Source organism: Protopterus annectens, chromosome 15.part0 (genome assembly GCF_019279795.1).
Source record: "Protopterus annectens isolate FY-2018-M chromosome 15.part0, PAN1.0, whole genome shotgun sequence".
Taxonomy (NCBI): Eukaryota; Metazoa; Chordata; order Ceratodontiformes; family Protopteridae; genus Protopterus; species Protopterus annectens.
Window position 1 is genome coordinate 63,852,294 of NC_056749.1, and position 18,192 is coordinate 63,870,485.

The window sequence follows — 18,192 nt, forward strand, 5'->3', positions numbered from 1 at the left end:
TTTTTCATGCTGACAGGGTCTTCCTCATGACTAACCCTACTTTTATACCTAAAGTCATGTCCAGTGTGACTCTCAATCAGTCTATCCGTTTGCCCACCTTTTTCCCTAATCTTCAAAATAAGGGGGAAGGATTCTACACATTCTAGATGTGAACAGACAGCTCAGATTCTACCTTGCCCTTCAGAAAATCTGACCAGTTACTAGTCAGCTTTGCACCAGGGGCAGAGGGCAAGGCTATATCTAAACAGACCATCTTCAAATGGATAGCACACTGCATCCATTTCTGTTACAAACACCATGGGAAACCACCCCCTCAGGGAGGTTAGAACGCATTCCACTAGGGCAACTTCAACCTTCTACAGCTTTTCTCAGAGGAGTCCCTACCAGGGATATTCTGGAAGCTGCTACTTGGAGTTCTGTTCACAACTTCACCAAGCACTACCACCTGCCTATCTTTTCCAAATCCAGGGTGGGTTTTGCAGCTGCAGTCTTGCAGGGGATGCTAGCCAGCCCCAACACTTCTTGACTGCCTCCACCCTTTCTTCAGCTTTGGGAATCAACCCATGTGTGATGACTGCAACAGTGAAACACTAAGAACATAGTACAGTTGTGTACACTTACCATAAATGTAGATGTTCGAGTGAATTCATTGTTGCAGTCCTGGTTTCCCACCCTCCAGCCCCCTTGTCTCTTGCTCTCTCTCTTTCTCTTTCTCTGTTTATCTCAGTCACACCTTTCAGGGCTATTGGTATTTACTTTTTACTGGTGGTGTTTTTAACACCATAACTTAGTTCCCTATTTGGAGGCTCCTGACATTTGGGGCAAGAAAAAATGATGTAATGGCGTTGGCTGCCTGTTTTTATACCCCTGACGACCTGACGTCAGTCCTGAAGCGACAGCAGCTGATGCAAAAATACTAAGTATCTAGTATTTGGGTCAACTGAGGGCTACCCCTGACCGGATAACCCAAGTGTGATGACTGCAACAGTGAATGCACTCAAACATCTGCATTTATGGTAAGTGTACACAACTGTACTTTATGTATACTGCGACAGTGAATGCACTCAAACATCTACATTTATGGTAAGTGTACACATCTGTACTTTATGTATACTGCGACAGTGAATCCACTCAAACATCTACATTTATGGTAAGTGTACACAACTGTACTTTATGTATACTGCGACAGTGAATGCACTCAAACATCTACATTTATGGTAAGTGTACACAACTGTACTTTATGTATACTGCGACAGTGAATACACTCGAACATCTACATTTATGGTAAGTGTACACTACTGTACTTTATGTATACTGCGACAGTGAATGCACTCAAACATCTACATTTGTGGTAAGTGTACACATCTGTACTTTATGTATACTGCGACAGTGAATGCACTCAAACATCTACATTTATGGTAAGTGTACACATCTGTACTTTATGTATACTGCGACAGTGAATGCACTCAAACATCTACATTTATGGTAAGTGTACACAACTGTACTTTATGTATACTGCGACAGTGAATGCACTCATGTATGTCAGTCCATCTGCACAGTTGTTGCCTGAAGACTAGTACAGTGGAATTATGCCTTTAGTATCCCAGAGTTTCGCTCCATATGTCCAAACATTCTGATGGCTTTTGCCACCACCCTCTCACTTTGCCCCTGGCATTTTATTGTAGGTGTAATAATAACCTGCTACGTTTTCCTTTACTTAGTTGCCATCATCTTCCCATGTACTAAACAGTCTTTTCAGTCTTAAGATAGACACGTCATCTTATTATTATAAATGGCTAGCACTTTGATAGTACTTTTCTTTATTTTGATTATTGTTTTTACCTTATTGTTATTCAGAACTACACCACAGTGTAGCGGAACGAAATTGCAATGCTTCATTCCCAGAATATAATAAAAATAAAAGTAAAAATAGAATACAATAATAATGTAATGGCCAGACACACTATACATATAAATAGAATTGAGTAACAACGTGTGCATGACATTACTATAACATAAAAACTAAGCATATGGAATGCTCTTTTTTGTTTTTCAGTAGTTTGATGGAGAGAGGAAAGAAACTGTTAAGTGTTTCTCCCCGGGCCTCTACTGAAATTACCGCGGCGGCGTGGTGGCTCTGTCCTGCATCGAGGCAGAGAAGCTGTAGGGTGAAGCACCTAAAAATACACCTACCACCCCAAGACTAATGGCCTTGTGGAAAGGTTAAACTCTACACTAAAGACCATGCTATGGGCATTTGCAGACCGGTTTTTTAATTGTGATGAGTGGGAGGGTGTGTGTGAATCCCACAAACAGTCTGTTGTGGCATATGTCCTAAACCTCAGGACAAGGCTTAGGGAGCTCATGGGCATGGCCCAGAAGAACCTGGCAGGAGCCCAGCAGCAGAAAACGTTTTGGTACAACAGGAATGCTTGAGCCCAGGAGTCTGCTGTGGGACAGCAGGTTATGGTTCTCATTCCAAGTTAACATGATGAAGCCTTACCATGATAGGGAGGCCCTTGTGCTGGTTATTTACAGAGTATGGCAGGAGGAGTCTGAGGGGATCTGGTAACCGATTTGCTCAGTGAAGCTCGGACTGACACCACAGTGGAGGAGGTAGCAGTTTCCCAGCAGCTATCCCCTAACCAGGTTTGAGAAATTGAAGCAGTGTTACAGGAGTTTGGAGGCATGTTCACTGGGAAACCTGGGTGTACCCACCTGGTGCAGCACCATGTGGATACATGACCCCCAAAGGCCCATCAAGCAGACCCATTACAGGGTGCCTGAGCAATACAGGCATTCTCTGAGGGAGGAGATACAGGAAATTTTGGAACTGGGAGTAATCCAGCAGTCCAGCAGTCCCTGTGCCTCCCCAGTGGTGCTGATACCAAAGAAAGATGGCAGCACCAGGTTCTGTGTGGACTACAGAAAACTAGATAGTCACACAGAGTCAGATTCTTACCCCATGCCTAGGACAGATGAAGCCTTAGAGAAGCTGGGTGGGGCTAAGTATCTGACCATTATTGATCTGACCAAGGGCTACTGGCAGATGCTCTTGACTCCCACCGAAAGAGAGAGGTCAGCCTTTGTGATTCCTTTCAGATTATATGAGCTCACAAAGATGCCCTTTGGGAAGAAAACTACCCCAGTGTCCTTCCACAGGCCAGTAGATCATACTATACCAGTAGCAGAAGGCTATGCTCCTGCTTACATGGATGATGTGGCCATTTACAGCCATTCCTGGCATGAGCACCTTCAGCATGTCATGGAGGTCTGGACAGACTGCAAAGGGTAGGGTTGACCATTAAGCCCAGTAAGTGACAGATGGGTATGGCAGAGGTCTCCTATCTGGGACATAGAATGGAGAGTATTAAGATCAGGCCAGAACCTGCCAAAGTGGAAGCTATTCAGGCATGGCCTGCCCGTGTTACCAAAAAAGCAGGTGAGGGCATTCTTGGGGACAGCAGGGTACTATGGAAAATTGGTTCACAGTTATAGTACAATAGCTCCTCCCCTCACAGACCTGAAGTGGAAAAACATGCCAGACAAGGTAGTGCGGACCCCAGCCTGCGAGCAGGTATTCCAAAAATTTAAGGGCTTTGGAGTTAGCCAGTCCAGATTACAGCAAAGAATTTGTTGTGCAGGTGGATGCTTCAAACCATGTGGTAGGGGCTGTACTCAGCCAGGTTTCATGTGAGGCAGAAGAGCACCCAGTTGTATATCTCAGCCATAAAATCCACCCAGGGAGGAATGCTGCAGAAAAACAATGTCTAGCCATAGTATGGGCGCTACAGAAACTTCAACCCTATCTTTATGGAAGGAAATTCAATGTAGTTACAGACCACAATCCTTTAACATGGCTACACTGAGCCAGCTAGCAAAATGCCAAGTTATTAAGGTGGAGCTTAGAGTTGCAGGTATATGACATGACAGTACAGCACCGTAATGGGGTTAGCAGTGCTAATGTAGATGGGCTCTCAAGACAGGGCATGGGTTAATGTGTTTCCAAATAGGCTCATGTCCCTCAAGCCATGTTTCTCTAGGGTCACTTGAAAATCTAGCTTGTGTCTTCAAAGGAGGGAGAGATGTGATGATATGAGGTGTTGCCTGCTATGCCAGGAGAAGTAGGACAGTGCATATTGAACTGCTTTGTACAGGTGCTTGTGTTGAAAATGTATTTGTAAAGCTGCTTGTGCTAAAAATATACCAAAATTGGGTCCTGCTGGACAGAAAACAAAACAAATATACATTTATATCAGACTGCACTGTTGTAACTGAGGAAAGGTATATATGTTAACAGAGGATGCTTGAAGAGACGAGGTTAATCTTAGCCCCAGCTAACTTTTAGAAAAATATCCTGATATTAAATTACTTACTTTAGGCCATAAAGATTGTATCTCACAGGTCTCTGCTCAGCCAGAGTCAAAAAAGTCTGTACTAGGAAGCCTCCCGTATTGTCCTTGGGGGTGAACTAATTGATACTGTGGAAGGGTGGAAGTTTGAAATTGTTTATGACTTGCAGAAGCTGCAGCATATCTTAGCAAAGCTCTGTATGTGTATATGGTAACATATATGTGCAATATTCTGGTTCAGTTTCTAGAAACTGGGGGTAGTATGGGAACTAGAAGTCAGATGACCAGATATATATGATGACATTCTGTAATACAGCACAAAAATTATGTTTTAATACTAGATGAGACTGAAGTCTCAGGACAATCTGTTTTTGAAACTGACAACGAAGGTTCATAGATTAGTACTAGGCTAACTGCCCTTGTGAGCCATTTTAAGCCTAGCCAGTTATCCCTTGTAAGACTCAAACCCTGCACCTTGTGTTTGTAAGGCAAACACCTTAACCATTAGGCCACCCTCCCAACCCAAATAATCAGCCTTTGCAAGTCTCGAACCCAGGACCCTGCACACCATAGCCAAAGTGATTTACCACTAAGCCATGTGAGATATAAGAAGGAAGACCATTCACTTACTTCTTGCCTTGCTTTAGGAAGTAACCAGAGAATCATAAATGTTCTTCGCGTTTCACTGCTGCAGTCCTAACCATTGGAGATATCCATGCTGTGGTAGCCCTCAGTCGGTCCGAATACCAGAGTCAAAGTTTTGTGCATTAGCTGCTGTCACTTGCTGGCTGACGTCAGGTCATCCGAGCTATAAAGGAGAGCAGGCGACACCATTACCTCAGTCTTTCTTGCTGTGGTACTCTAAGCAGAAACAATTTGCAACAGTGCCAGTCGGCTGTTTCCAGATTTTGAACTTCGGCTGAAAACGTCTAAAGCTAAGTACCCCATTGGGGATCTTTCCTTTTGCTTGCACTAACCGATGTCCAAAAAAGTCAATAACTGTCTCGCCTGTGGAAAGCAAATACTACACAGAGACTTCCATTCTTACTGTGTCATTTGCTTAGGCGCAGATCACAACATACCCCGCTGTTGGTTCTCTGCCCTCTTTAATGCTAGAACTATTCATCGTAGAGCTCTGTTTGTAGCCAGATATTTTCATCTTCCATCTCAGATTACCAATATGGCATCTGTCTGTCAGCAAACCTCAGATCTTTCAAAAAAGCATAAAGATAAGGATAGAGACAAACCGCTTAAGGCCAAGCCTTCCAATGACACCACCACTAAAAGGATCGTCAGTTCTTCGGAATTCATTGAGGTGCTTTTGCAGCCCCTGATGCCTGACTTGATTACTTTGCAGGCCTCTACTGAGACCGTTTTGGAGTCCTGTATGCCACAGAAAACTACATCGTCTAATGAACCTTTGGCTGTCTCTGCCTTGGTTCGGTCCAGAGCCGCTATACAGACACTGGCTTCTGAGGATAGCACTCGCACTTCGGAATTCACTTCAAGGCCTTCTCCCTCTCTTCCGACTAACACACCGATAGCACCGAAGGATACTCTTCAGGCCAGATTTAGAGCTACTCCAAAGAAAACAGCAAAAAGTCTCCATTCCACTACTCCTCCCCCTCCTCAAACTAGAATGCTTAAAATGGCGGAGGATCTCATCACTTTCATCTGGAGTAATCAGGCCACACCAGCCAAAAGGAGAAGGGAACCTTCTCCAGATGTTCAATGAAAATTAGACTCAGTGGGTTCTAACTCCTCTGTTTTTGAAGAGGAAAATCCTCTTACTGGCTATGAAGACTCAGATGCAGAAGTATCTATTCCTTCTGCATCACCTCCGGAGGAGTTTTCCTTTGGGGAAACCCTCCACACCCTCAGGGAACACTTCTAATGGGAATCAATGGATTTCCCTCAATCCAAGAAAAGACTAAGAGAGTTTCTGGACCTGCCCCAGCACAGGCCTCTGGCCATCCCACCCATCTTGGAGGTGGTAGATGATATTTATCAAGAATCCAGCCTTACCCCTGACACCCTTCCACCTGCCCCCAGAAAACCTGACAGGTACTACAGGATACCAGACTCACATAAATTCCTCTACAGAAATCCTATAGCAGATCCAGAGGTGATTACTCAGGAACCTAAGGGAGTCGAGGCTACCTGAGCAAAGAATCCTACTCCCTCAGACAAAGAATCCAGGGCCCTGGACAGATGGGTAAAAAAGTATATATCTCTGCAACTTTAACTATAATGGCTCTCAACTTTCAGATCCATATGTTAAAATATCAACAGCACACTTTGGAACTTTTGAAACAGAAATTTTCTGCTTTTCCAGATTTTGCCAACAATAAAGAGATAGCAGAATTACTGCACTCTTCATCTCAGGTGGCAAAGCACTCCTTGCACTGTGGATTTGATGCCCTAGAAGCTTCTAGCAGGGCAGCAGTGACAGGATCTGTTATCAGAAGACATGAATGGCTGAAGGAACAACCTCTCCCTGATCATGTCAAAGCTAAAATCATGGATGCACCTCTTGACAAAGACCGCTTGTTCCGAAAGAAAACTGAAGATGTACTTAAAAGGATGGAAGACAAAGCAAAATCAATGCAGACTGTTAAAGATTTTGTTCAAGTACAACCTCCTAGGTACAGCAGAAATTTCCCCTCTAAACACTGGTCCTTTTTCTGCCCCAAACAGGGAGGCACAAGGCAAAACCCATAGGTACAGACCCACCAGGACTCAAACTCAGGGCCAGCATAGAACAAAAAACAGTGGCCCCCCTCAAACACTAGAGCAGGGAGTTCAAAAGCAACCCTGTATGAAAAAAACTCTCAGTGTCTACATTTCCTATCTCTGCCTGCCTTCACCACACCAAAAGCTAGGAGGAAGGCTATCTCTATGCAGAGAAAATTGGAACTCTATAACAAAAGATCAATAGGTCTTAAAATTTATTGCTCAGTGGTACAAATTCAATTTCCAAGAACAACCACCTCCAAGAGAGTACCCAGATCTACCACCAAACCAGTGGGCAGAAGCACTAAAACAAGTGCAAAACCTAATATACCTAGGGTAAGTAGAACCTGTACCTCCAGAACAAGTTGCAAAAGGATTCTATTCCAGACTATTCCTTGTTCCCAGGAAAGAGAGGACTTGGCATTTCATCCTGCACCTATCCTTTCGCAATACCTTCCTGGTAATCCCAAAATTCAAAATGCCTACCTAACAACAGCTTCTACCAATGCTGCCAAACAAAGCTTGGATGGTCACCTTAGTCCTAAAGGATGCTTACCTGCACATCCCAATAAGGGAATCATGAAGAAAATTCCTGCGCTTTAGAGCAGGATCACTACACTTTCAATTCTCTGCTTTGCCCTTTGGCTTATCTATTGCTCCCAGGGTATTCACCAAATGTCTATCTCTTGCCATTGCCTTTTGCAGGCAAAACAATGTACAGATTTAGCCTTACCTGGATGACTGTCTCATCCAGGTAGACTGCAAGGAACTGCTCCTGCAGCACCGCTCATTTGTAAAAACCTTACTCATCTCTCTGGGGTTCACTATCAATGAAAGGAAATCAAAACAGACACCTACCAGGAAAATCATATTTCTGGGAGCCTTACTGGAAACAGAGCAGCAAATGGCCTTTCTGTCCCCAGAAAAACAAAGTTTCCTACCAAAACACTTCAGTACTCTGGCCTCCCAAACCCAGCTTTCTGCCAGGAAGTTCCTACAACCACTAGAGTACATGGCCTCATGCATCCTCCTGGTACCTCTGTCCAGACTACACATGAGGAAAATTCAGTGTTACCTAAAGAACCTATGGTGTCAACACTCCATCAGACCAGAACACAACTACAGATGCTTCAGCCATAGCCTGGGGCACCCACCTAGAAGGCAGATGCACCCAAGGTCTCTGGGATGCACAAATACTACCCTTGCACATCAACCAAAAGGAAATGATAGCAGCACAAAATGCTCTGGCATCCTTCAAACCCTACCTCAAACCAGGGGCTCTCCTCATAAAAACAGACAACACCACAGTCACGTGGTACATCAACAAACAGGAGGGACTCAATCTTACCCCCTGTGCAGACTAGCCATGAACCTGTGGCTAGCAGCCTCATCCATGGGATTACATCTTATAGCCCAATACCTACCAGGCATCAACAACACCCTGGCAGACCTGCTAGCCTGGGGGGGGGGGCAATGCTGCACCCAGACCTCCAGACACTCAAGCTCTCAGCATGGCTTATTCTACCAAAACCAACAGGGAATCTGTGCTAAGCAAGCAAGTCATTGACATCATAACAGAAGCCAGAAGGCCCAGCACCAGAAAATCTTACTCTGGAAAATGGAAAAGATTCTTCTCCTGGAGCCAGTCCAAAGGGGGCTGACGTACATCTGCCCTCCATTCCTCTTATTCTAGATTATCTTGCTGAGCTTCTTAATACAGGTCACTCCTTCTCCTCCATAAAGATCCATGCCTCTGCCATCTCGGCACACTTTGATACAGAACAGCCATTGTTCTCCCACCCTCTTATCAATCAATTCCTTAGAGGAGCCTCTAATATCAGGCCTCCCAAAGACAGCCCTCCCCAGCCTGGGACCTGAACTATGTTTCAGAAAAGCTTACTCCACCTCCCTTCGAGCCTGCAGCATCCTCAGAACTAAAGTACCTCTCTTGGAAGACTGCCTTTCTCCTGGCTGTTACTTCAGCCAGGAGAGTGTCAGATCTTCAAGCCTTAATGGCCATTGAGTCATTTATCATCTTCCACACAGACAGGTTCTCCCTGAGAACCAATCCCTCCTTCATGCCAAAGGTGGTTTTGGATGTAACCTCAACCAGGTCATCCACCTGCCCACCTTCTTCCCTAACCCTCAAAACAAGTGGGAAAGGATACTGCATCTTTGGATGTGCACAGGCAACTCAGATTTTATCTGGATCGTACTAAGACATTCAGGAAAACTGACCATCCTTTGGTCAGCTTTAAAACAGGGGCACATGGGAAACCAATATCCAAACAGACCATTTCCAAATGGATAGCACACTGCATCAAATTTTGCTGCTCCTTGCATGGAAAGTCACTCCCTAGGACCATCAGAACCCATTCCTCAAGGGCAACCTCTATTTCCACAGCATTCCTTAGAGGGGTACCCACCAAGGACATCCTGGAAGCTGCCACATGGACTTCAGTCCACACCTTCACTAAACATTACCATCTGAACCTATTCTCAAAAGTTAGGGCTGGGTTTACTTCTGCAGTTCTGCAGAGCATGCTCACCCAATCTTAAGTTTTTTAACCTTCCACCCTTCTCCTCTGCTTTGGGAATCTTCCCAATGATTAGGACTGCAGCAGTGAAACACAAAGAACATAGTACAGTTGTTTACACTCACCATAAATGTAGATGTTTGAATGTGTTCATTGCTGCAGTCATGCTTTTCCTCCCTCCTTCCCCCTGATATCTGCTTTCCTTAGAGAGACACATATTTCTATGGAGGCCTCTGAACCCACGGCTACTAATAATTATTAAATTTGGACTTCTTTGTTTGGTTAAGGCAAGAAAATTTGAGGTAATGGCGTCACCTGCTCTCCTTTATAGCTCGGACAACCTGATGTCAGCCTGCAAGTGACAGCAGCCGACACACAAAACCTTGACTCTGGTATTCGGAACGACTGAGGGCTACCACAGCATGGATAACCCCAATGGTTAGGAATGTAGCAGTGAACACACTCGAACATCTACATTTATGGTGAGTGTACACAATTGTACTTTCTGTAGATCCATCAGGAAAATGTAGTGAGGTTAGTTAAGTACTGTTTTCTGTATGTGTGTGTATCTGTGGTATTTGTCAGCTGGCTAACTTAACAAAGCTCAAATGTCCATTTCGCATGGTACTTGTCAGCTGGCTAACGTAACAAAGCTCTAATGTCCATTTCGCATGGTATTTGTCAGCTGGCTAACTTAACAAAGCTCTAATGTCCATTTCGCATAACTTTTCAAACATGGACAAAGTTGCATGCATGGACGGGTTACAAACACTGGAAACTTTCAAGTTATTTTCCCAAAAGTACGGTCAAATTTAACTTACGGAGAAACAATTTTAAATCTAGTAGTGTTCTAGACAAATCAGCTCTAAGTGAAGGCACAAAGGTAAGTCCTCTTGCTAGAATTTCAACAATTTCTTGGGGCACTACTAGGGAAGAATAATTCTATACTCTAAAATCACCTTCTCGACAGGTTAGAATAAATGGTCCATTAGCAGTCACTGTTTCACATAGTGCCCAGGCTATCTGCTGTGTCAGTTCTGCTTCCTCCACTGCTGTTTCAGGTTCACTGAATTGCGCTGCTGCTGATGTTTCCTTGTTTGACCCCTGTGAAAACCCTGCTGATTCTGAATGCCATTATTGGAAGGTCCTGATTGGTTAAACATGATTATATGCTGTTGCTTCTCCTGCTGTTGCTTCTCCCTAATGCTTTCGCTCTGCCTAACAGGAGGATGGTCCATGCTCTCCTCATCAATTACTAGAAAGTCCTCCAAGTTGACGTCAGATTGGGTGGGTTCACCTTGGGTGGGTACCGTGGCAACAAGTATACTGCTACTATGTTTGATTTGTGAATCCAGTGGCCCAGGATAAGCAATCCCAGTGTCATAGTCATGCTTATCTGTATTTAATATTTTCTTTTTAATGTCCATGGCTCTTACAATGTTGTTATCTATACTAGAGAATATAAGGCAATACTCGTACTTATAGTGCTCAAAGTCTATATCCAGTTTGATATCATGCTCGAGGACTTCTAGTTCAATTTTCAAGTCCTCCATTTGCAAGCTATAGTGCTTAATTAATAATTCCAAAAACTCAAATCCTTGTCGATCAAACATGCGCAAAGGTTACTGGTGGAAAACCGAGTTCTTTATTAACCCGGTTGGATGGCACCATTGCCGTAGCCCCTTTGGGACTAACTTCCTTTGTATACATTCCTGAAAGTAAAGCACCTCTAGTTGTCACTTTTTGAATTTTAGGAGTTTATGATCAAATACTTTAAGGTTAGTAAGCAAAGATCTTTGAGCCACATTCCCTGGACTATCTGCTGAAATAGCGATTGTATCAAAAACCGCCAAACAGGTTGGTTCCTTCAAATAGTAATTTGCCACAGGAATAACGGGCTTAACAGAAAAAAAGGTGAGTAGAAGCAGCTCTTTGAACAGCATTATTCCTGACATTTGCATGGACGCCTTGACCTATGCCTGACTGTTCATATAGATAATTGCTCAATGGTACCGTTGAAACAAAAGCGTAGGTGATGTTCTGTTGTGGCATACCTGATACATTAGTAATAGTGGTTGGTCTCTAGGGAGCAGTACTTGCCATGTCCAGTCCAGAAATTCTCCTCAACAGGGCATCAACTCACTCAGTTAATTGTTGAATAAGGGCAGTGAGGTTGCCCACGGCATTTGCCTCTGCAGCAAAGCCTCCAGATTCAGTTATGCTTCCTTCTTGTGAAAACAGGGATTGGGAACTCTGGTTATTCCCACTGGCCATCTTGACAATAAAACACAAACCAGAAAAAACTAAAAAATGACTGACTTAAAAAATAAGTAGATGCCAGGCCGAGTAATCCTTAAATCCCAACAGGTTTAATGTTAGTGCTTTCACGGTACAGCTATTTTACTTTTGGGTATATTATTACTTGGCCATTAAAAATGTAAATATATCATTAAAACTGTCATGTTTTGTTTAATTTATCGCGATTAATGTTTGTCTAGTGTTTACAGCATAATGATCTTTCTAAAAAAAAATAATAATAGATGATTATATATAATAAAAGTTAATTTAGAAGAAATAGTGTTGACAGAAAAGAATTACTGGGGGCAACCTTCTTTATCCTTCACCTGATCCAATGGATAAGTTACCTTTTTACAATGGACTTGCATGCCCACAACCCGTATTCTCCCATTTTTCTTGACTTACAATAACCATTGTTTCATGCACGCACAGTATCTGCTGCCCTCCTTTCATTATGTGTCATCACACAAAGTACACACTACCATGTATGTCCACAATGTACACCTGTGCTGCCTCCCCCTTATTGCATGGCTTCATGTAATGTGCACACTACCATGTATGTCCACAATGTACACCTGTGCTGCCTCCCCCTTATTGCATGGCTTCATGTAATGTGCACGTACACATCTGCTGCCTTCCCCTTATTGCATGGCTTCATGTAATGTGCACACTACCATGTGTTCCTGTGTTGTACACATCTGCTGCCTTCCCCTTATTGCGTGACATTATTCAGTGTGCAGAATACAATGTGTCTCCATACTGTACACCCCTACTGCCTTCCCCTTACTGCTTGACATCATACAATAAGAGTGTGCATTATCATTACAAAGACATGTATAAAGCGTTTCTCCCTGGGCCTCCGCTGAAAATTGGCTTTGCTCTAAGTCAGACTTTACCGGTAAACAAATGTTAAATAAATAAATAAAATGTGTGCCCACACTGCCATGAGTGCCCATACTGTACACCTCTGGTCCCTTCCCTTTATTGCATGCCATCATACAATGTGCACATTACCGTGAGTGCCCACACTGTACACATCTGCTGCCTTCTCCTTATTTCATGGCATTATACAATACACACAATGCCATGAGTGTCCAAACTGTACATCTCTGGTGCCTTCTCCTTATTGTGTGCCATCATACAATGTGCACATTACCATGAGTGCCCATACTGTACAACTCTGGTGCCTTCTGGTTATTGTGTGCCATTATACAGTGTGCACATTACTGAGTGCTCACACTGTACACATATGCTGCCTTTTCCTTATTTCATGGCATAATACAATGCACACAATACCATGTGTGTCCACACTGTACACCTCTTCTGCCTTCCACTTATTTCATGGCATCATACAATGCACACGACACCATGTGTGTCCACATTGTACACCTCTGCTGCCTTCCACTTATTTCATGGCATCATACAATGCACGCGACACCATGTGTGTCCACATTGTACACCTCTGCTGCTTTCCCTTCTCTGTGTGGCTTGATACAATGCACATAATTCCATGTGTGTCCACATTGTACACCTCTGCTGCTTTCCCTTCTCTGTGTGGCTTGATACAATGCACACAATTCCATGTGTACCCTCACTGCGCACGTGTTGCATTTCCATTATTTCATGGCATTGTCGCAACTTGCACATTACCGTGTTTGTTTACACTGTACACCTCCCCTTATTGCATAGTTTTATACAATATGTACACTACCATAATTGTCTATGTCATGTACTTTTACTGTATTCCTTCACTGCAGATATGAAGAATACAACTAAACCCTGCAGCCATCCTGTATAAAAGGGCCCATAGAACCCTGCCCTAGCTAGAGCCCTACAGCCATCTTGTATAAAGGGGCACATGGAGCCCTCCCCTAGCTAGGGATAATGCTCACCCTCCCTCATCTCAGCCAACCCTCCATTTCCCAGTTCTGAATCTGAACCCAGGTCAGCAGGACTATAGCCAGACACCATGGCTGTGGTCCAGCTTGACAAGTTGTCTTTGTAATTTAGGTTATATTGAGCATTTCTCCAACATAAGTTTTTTTTTTCTTTTCCAAAACTTGCTCTGTCCCCTCCTGGCCAGTACTACCTTTCTCCAAGCCTACGCTGCTGGTGACCTGAGTTCAGGAGCAGTCAGACAACATGTCACTGTACCAGAAGTACAACTTTACAAGTTGCCTTTGTAATTTTGGTTGTTTCAGCTCCTCTACAAGACAAGTTTTTTTCTGTCCATGTAAATCTACTAATGCTTTATCTTAGTAAATGTATTGATGCTTTGTCTGAGGTTCAGTCACAGTTTTTCCATAAGAATGTAACTTTTATTTCACTACTCTGTGCACCCAGAATCTCAAATGAATGACTAGTCTGCCTTATTATCTTTTTGGAATGTAATTTTGATAAGTTAATGGCATGCCTTACCTTCTTACTAGGACTGAAAGCATCTGTGAGTGATACCATCTAAAGGTATGGTTGCTGGGTCGAAGGAGAAGGTGACATCTTTTTAAACATTTCAAGATGGGAGACTGTGTTTAGTGACTTCTTTACATTTATGTATTGTTTTATCCTTAAAACGTGTACTTGTATGTTTGACCATTTTTGTTACAACATTAAAAGCAAATGAAATGTGTGAAACAAGGAAAAGGCAGTATTATTCCAAGAAAGATAATACATAATATGCATCTCTAGATGTAAGAGTTAACTGAGAGATTTTGAATTTGGTTTGGGAGAGGGTTTTGCATGCAGCAGAATGTTTTCTGTTCATGTGATGGTTTTGTTCTCTTTCTAGAAATTACAGACTAACGCAGTGAGGCAGAGTGTTATCGCAGAAGATATTTACACTAATGGGGTGCCAGCCCAGGGGTATCCAGATACAGAAAGGAATGTCAGGGAGGTTACAAAAGTGCGGCTCATCCAGTTTGAGAAGACAAGCGATGAGCCAATGGTAAGTGCTGCAAATGTATTAACCTGGTGCCAGAGTACTATGATTCTGATCGTACCGCTCACTTCACAGCACTGTTTATCAACTAAAATGGGAGGTGCAATTGATGTGAGTTTGAAAAGACCTTTAGAGCCAGCCGTAATATGATGCTTATCATTCCATATTTAGTAGAAGTCACTTTGCCTGATAAAACTGTAAATAGTGCAGCACAACCTGGGAGAACCTGGTGCCAAGATGTTGTGGGAATGAGAAAAAGGAAGCAGCTGTTTACCTGCCAGAAGGCAAAAAAAAACAATATTGTTATAAAAAAAATAAAGAGCAATGGCTACTCTTAGGATAGCTCCACTGCAAAGAGGATTTAGATTACTGAGAATGCACACAGCCAAGCAGTGGTCACCATTGGTGGAGTACCCCCCATCCATTGTCCATTCTCGAGTGAAGTGAGGCCTGAACTATGGACAAAATAGTTTTGTTGAAATTAGATTTGCACATTTCCATCAACTTTCCAGTCAGAATTTTTGTCTTTCTGTTTAAAGGTTCCCTCCATATTTAGTTAACTCCCTTCTCTGAAACAAATCACTGGGTTTAAAGGTAGCACTTCCTACCCCTCTGTTTTTTTTTTTTTTTTTTTTTTTTTTACTTTTTAACTTTCCTAGGAGAATTCCTTTTGATATGGAGGAAGATTTTTTTTGGATAATTTTTGCTTCTCCACCTCCTGACCATTACAGCTCTAAGTGGACATCTAGGCTGCCATGAAGGTACTTGGCACTTCCACTATCTTCCTGGCAATAAGAGCATTTTTTTATTTATGAACCTTTGCCCCACCCCCAATGGTGACATGAGGACTAACATCACTGTGAGGTTGATTATGCCTCCTTAGCCTGCACATGCATGCTCGATGTATAACCTGACAGGGGTCACCATCACTGGCTTCTACAACCACAATGAAATCCTCTGGCCTAACCCCCCCCCCACTACATGACAATCTTCTACTGTCTAGTGGGATCTTTTAATTGGAGTCATGGTGCAAGATGAATGTGAACCGCCATCATTTACTCCCAGGATAAGTGTGCCCTTTCTTATTGCATATGCCACCAAGCTTCTGAGCTGGTAGTCAAACCCAGGTCACCTGGGCAGTAGTCAGGGACTTATCTGTATGCCATCATTACTGGCTAGATTACTGACCTTTCAGTGGTTATTTAGCATGGAGGAGAGTTAACTGAAGGAATAAGTATTCCAGTCTCAAACAGCCCACTGCTTTTCTATGCTTATTTATTTATTGATTTAACATGTGTTCATTATTCATGTTGCTTTGGTCCCTCTCAGCTGTATAGACAGAGTGGCACCTATGGAGACCTTTTCCAACCTCAGACATCACCTGGAAGAATAGTGACTCTATGATGCTACTGACGTCTCACATTATTTGTTTTCCTTTTGTATGTAGTAAAAGCAGACTCAGGCTGCTTTCATAGGTTCATAGGTTCATACTAGGCTATCTTCCCTAGGGCATTTATAAGCCTAGCCAGAGTGTGTTTGGCTTTCGCCACCCATTTTAAATTAATTTTGCTATGCCCTTTTTTGAGGTTAGTATACTGTACCTCTGTCTAACAGTGACACAGAAGTGATACCGGGGTAAACCTACGATCTTTCATCCACTCAAGATTCCTCTTGAAGAGAGTCAATGAGGGACTCTGCCTAACCTGGACTGGGATTTTATTCCAGAGTGAAGGGAGCCTCTGGGTTATGAATCTGTCTCTCCAGCATGTCCTATTTATTTCAGTGCTGAGGTTCAAGTCTCTCGAGCGCGTAGCTCGATGGGATTTGGATTTTCTGAGGTGCAGCATGTCCATTAATTCCAGGTTGGACATGGCTTCATATGTCAGGCACAGATCGCCTCTGAGCAGGCGGTATGCCACTGAGTAGAGCTGGAGTTTCTTTAACCGGGCAGCACATGGCATCTGTTTGAGCTTTTTGATCCTCTTGGTGAGGTACTTTTGGGGTCTTTCCAGTTGCTGCAGGTGTCTGGTAAGGTACATCTCAAAAGGGGCATTGTACTCAATTATGGGCCTGATGAGGGATGAGTAAAGAGGCACGATGACCTCCCCTGATCTAGATGTGAATCCCTTCATGATTAGATGGGCTATATAAAATGTTTTTCTAACCACTTTGGCCACGTGGTTGTCAAATGAGAGATTGCTATCAACTTGGGCCCCCAGGTCCCTAATTACTTCTTCTGTACTTAATGGATTACCACCTATGTGGTTATTTGTGGGCACTTTGTTTTTTTTTTTTGCCAAAGGATATGACTATACACTTTTTGGCATTTAGCTTGAGGCCATGGCTCTGGCACCAGTTGTCTGTTTCTATGAGGCCCTTTTGGAGGATGCTTGTGTCGGCTGGAGAGTGGATTATGGCACTCAGTTTGCAGTCATCTGCGAACTTGGTCAGCCACAGTCCTTCCGTGTTGGCCTGTACCTCCGAGAAATATATACCGAATAAGAGAGGTCCCAGGACTGAGCCTTGTGGGACGCTACTTGTAACTGGTTTGGAGTCTGACATGGCTCCAGCAATTCTAACCATGTGGATTCTGTCCTTGAGCCAGTTTGCAACCCATCTAGTGACATAGGGGTTTATATTTAAGCTGGTGAGCTTATCTATAATACCCAAGTGGGGTATTGTATCGAAGGCTTTTGCGAGGTCCAGGTAGGCTGTGTGGACCACCTTCCCCTCATCAATGGCCTTGGTGACTGTAGGTCCCCAATATCTTTATTTATGAGGTCCATGATGATCCTTTCCATAGCTTTGCAGACCAAGCTAGTCAGGCTTATGGGGCGATAGTTTCCAGGATCCGTTGAGGCATCACCTTTGTGGAGAGGGACCACTGTTGCTGTGCGCCACTCTTTGGGTACATAGCCTGTAGTAAGGCTGAGATTGAACAGTAGTTTTATGTTTGGGTTTAGCTCTTCTTGGAGTTCATGTAGGATGCAGCCCAGGACACCGTCTGGTCCCCATTGATGCTGTGTTTTTTGCTTTGGAGAAGGCGGCTCTTACCTGAGCATCTGAGATGTCAGGGGGGCAGCACTCTGCTGGGATAGATATTTGCCCTTTTGGTGGGGAGGGGGGGGGAGTTTGCGCTGAACCTGTCAGCTAGGATGTTGGCAATGTCTGTGGGTTCGATGTATTTTTTGTCATTTTGGACTAATTCTGAGCATGTCTGGGAATTCCCACCCAGGTTCCTAACATAACTAAAGAAAGCCTTGTGATTATCCTTAGTGTCCTGTGCAATTTTTCTCTCGAAGCTGGCCTTAGACGATTTTATGAGTTTCATTTATTA

General features: G+C 43.5%; 1 protein-coding gene across 2 annotated transcripts in view; it reads left to right on the plus strand.

The window, feature by feature from the left end:
- MPP1 (MAGUK p55 scaffold protein 1) overlaps positions 1–18,192 on the plus strand; it is a 920,179-nt gene that overhangs the window by 122,011 nt on the left and 779,976 nt on the right. For both annotated transcript variants that reach the window (XM_044057679.1, XM_044057678.1), the window contains exon 3: positions 14,706–14,861. In XM_044057679.1, coding sequence (XP_043913614.1) covers positions 14,706–14,861 — 156 coding nt within the window. The remainder of the gene's footprint in view (positions 1–14,705; positions 14,862–18,192) is intronic.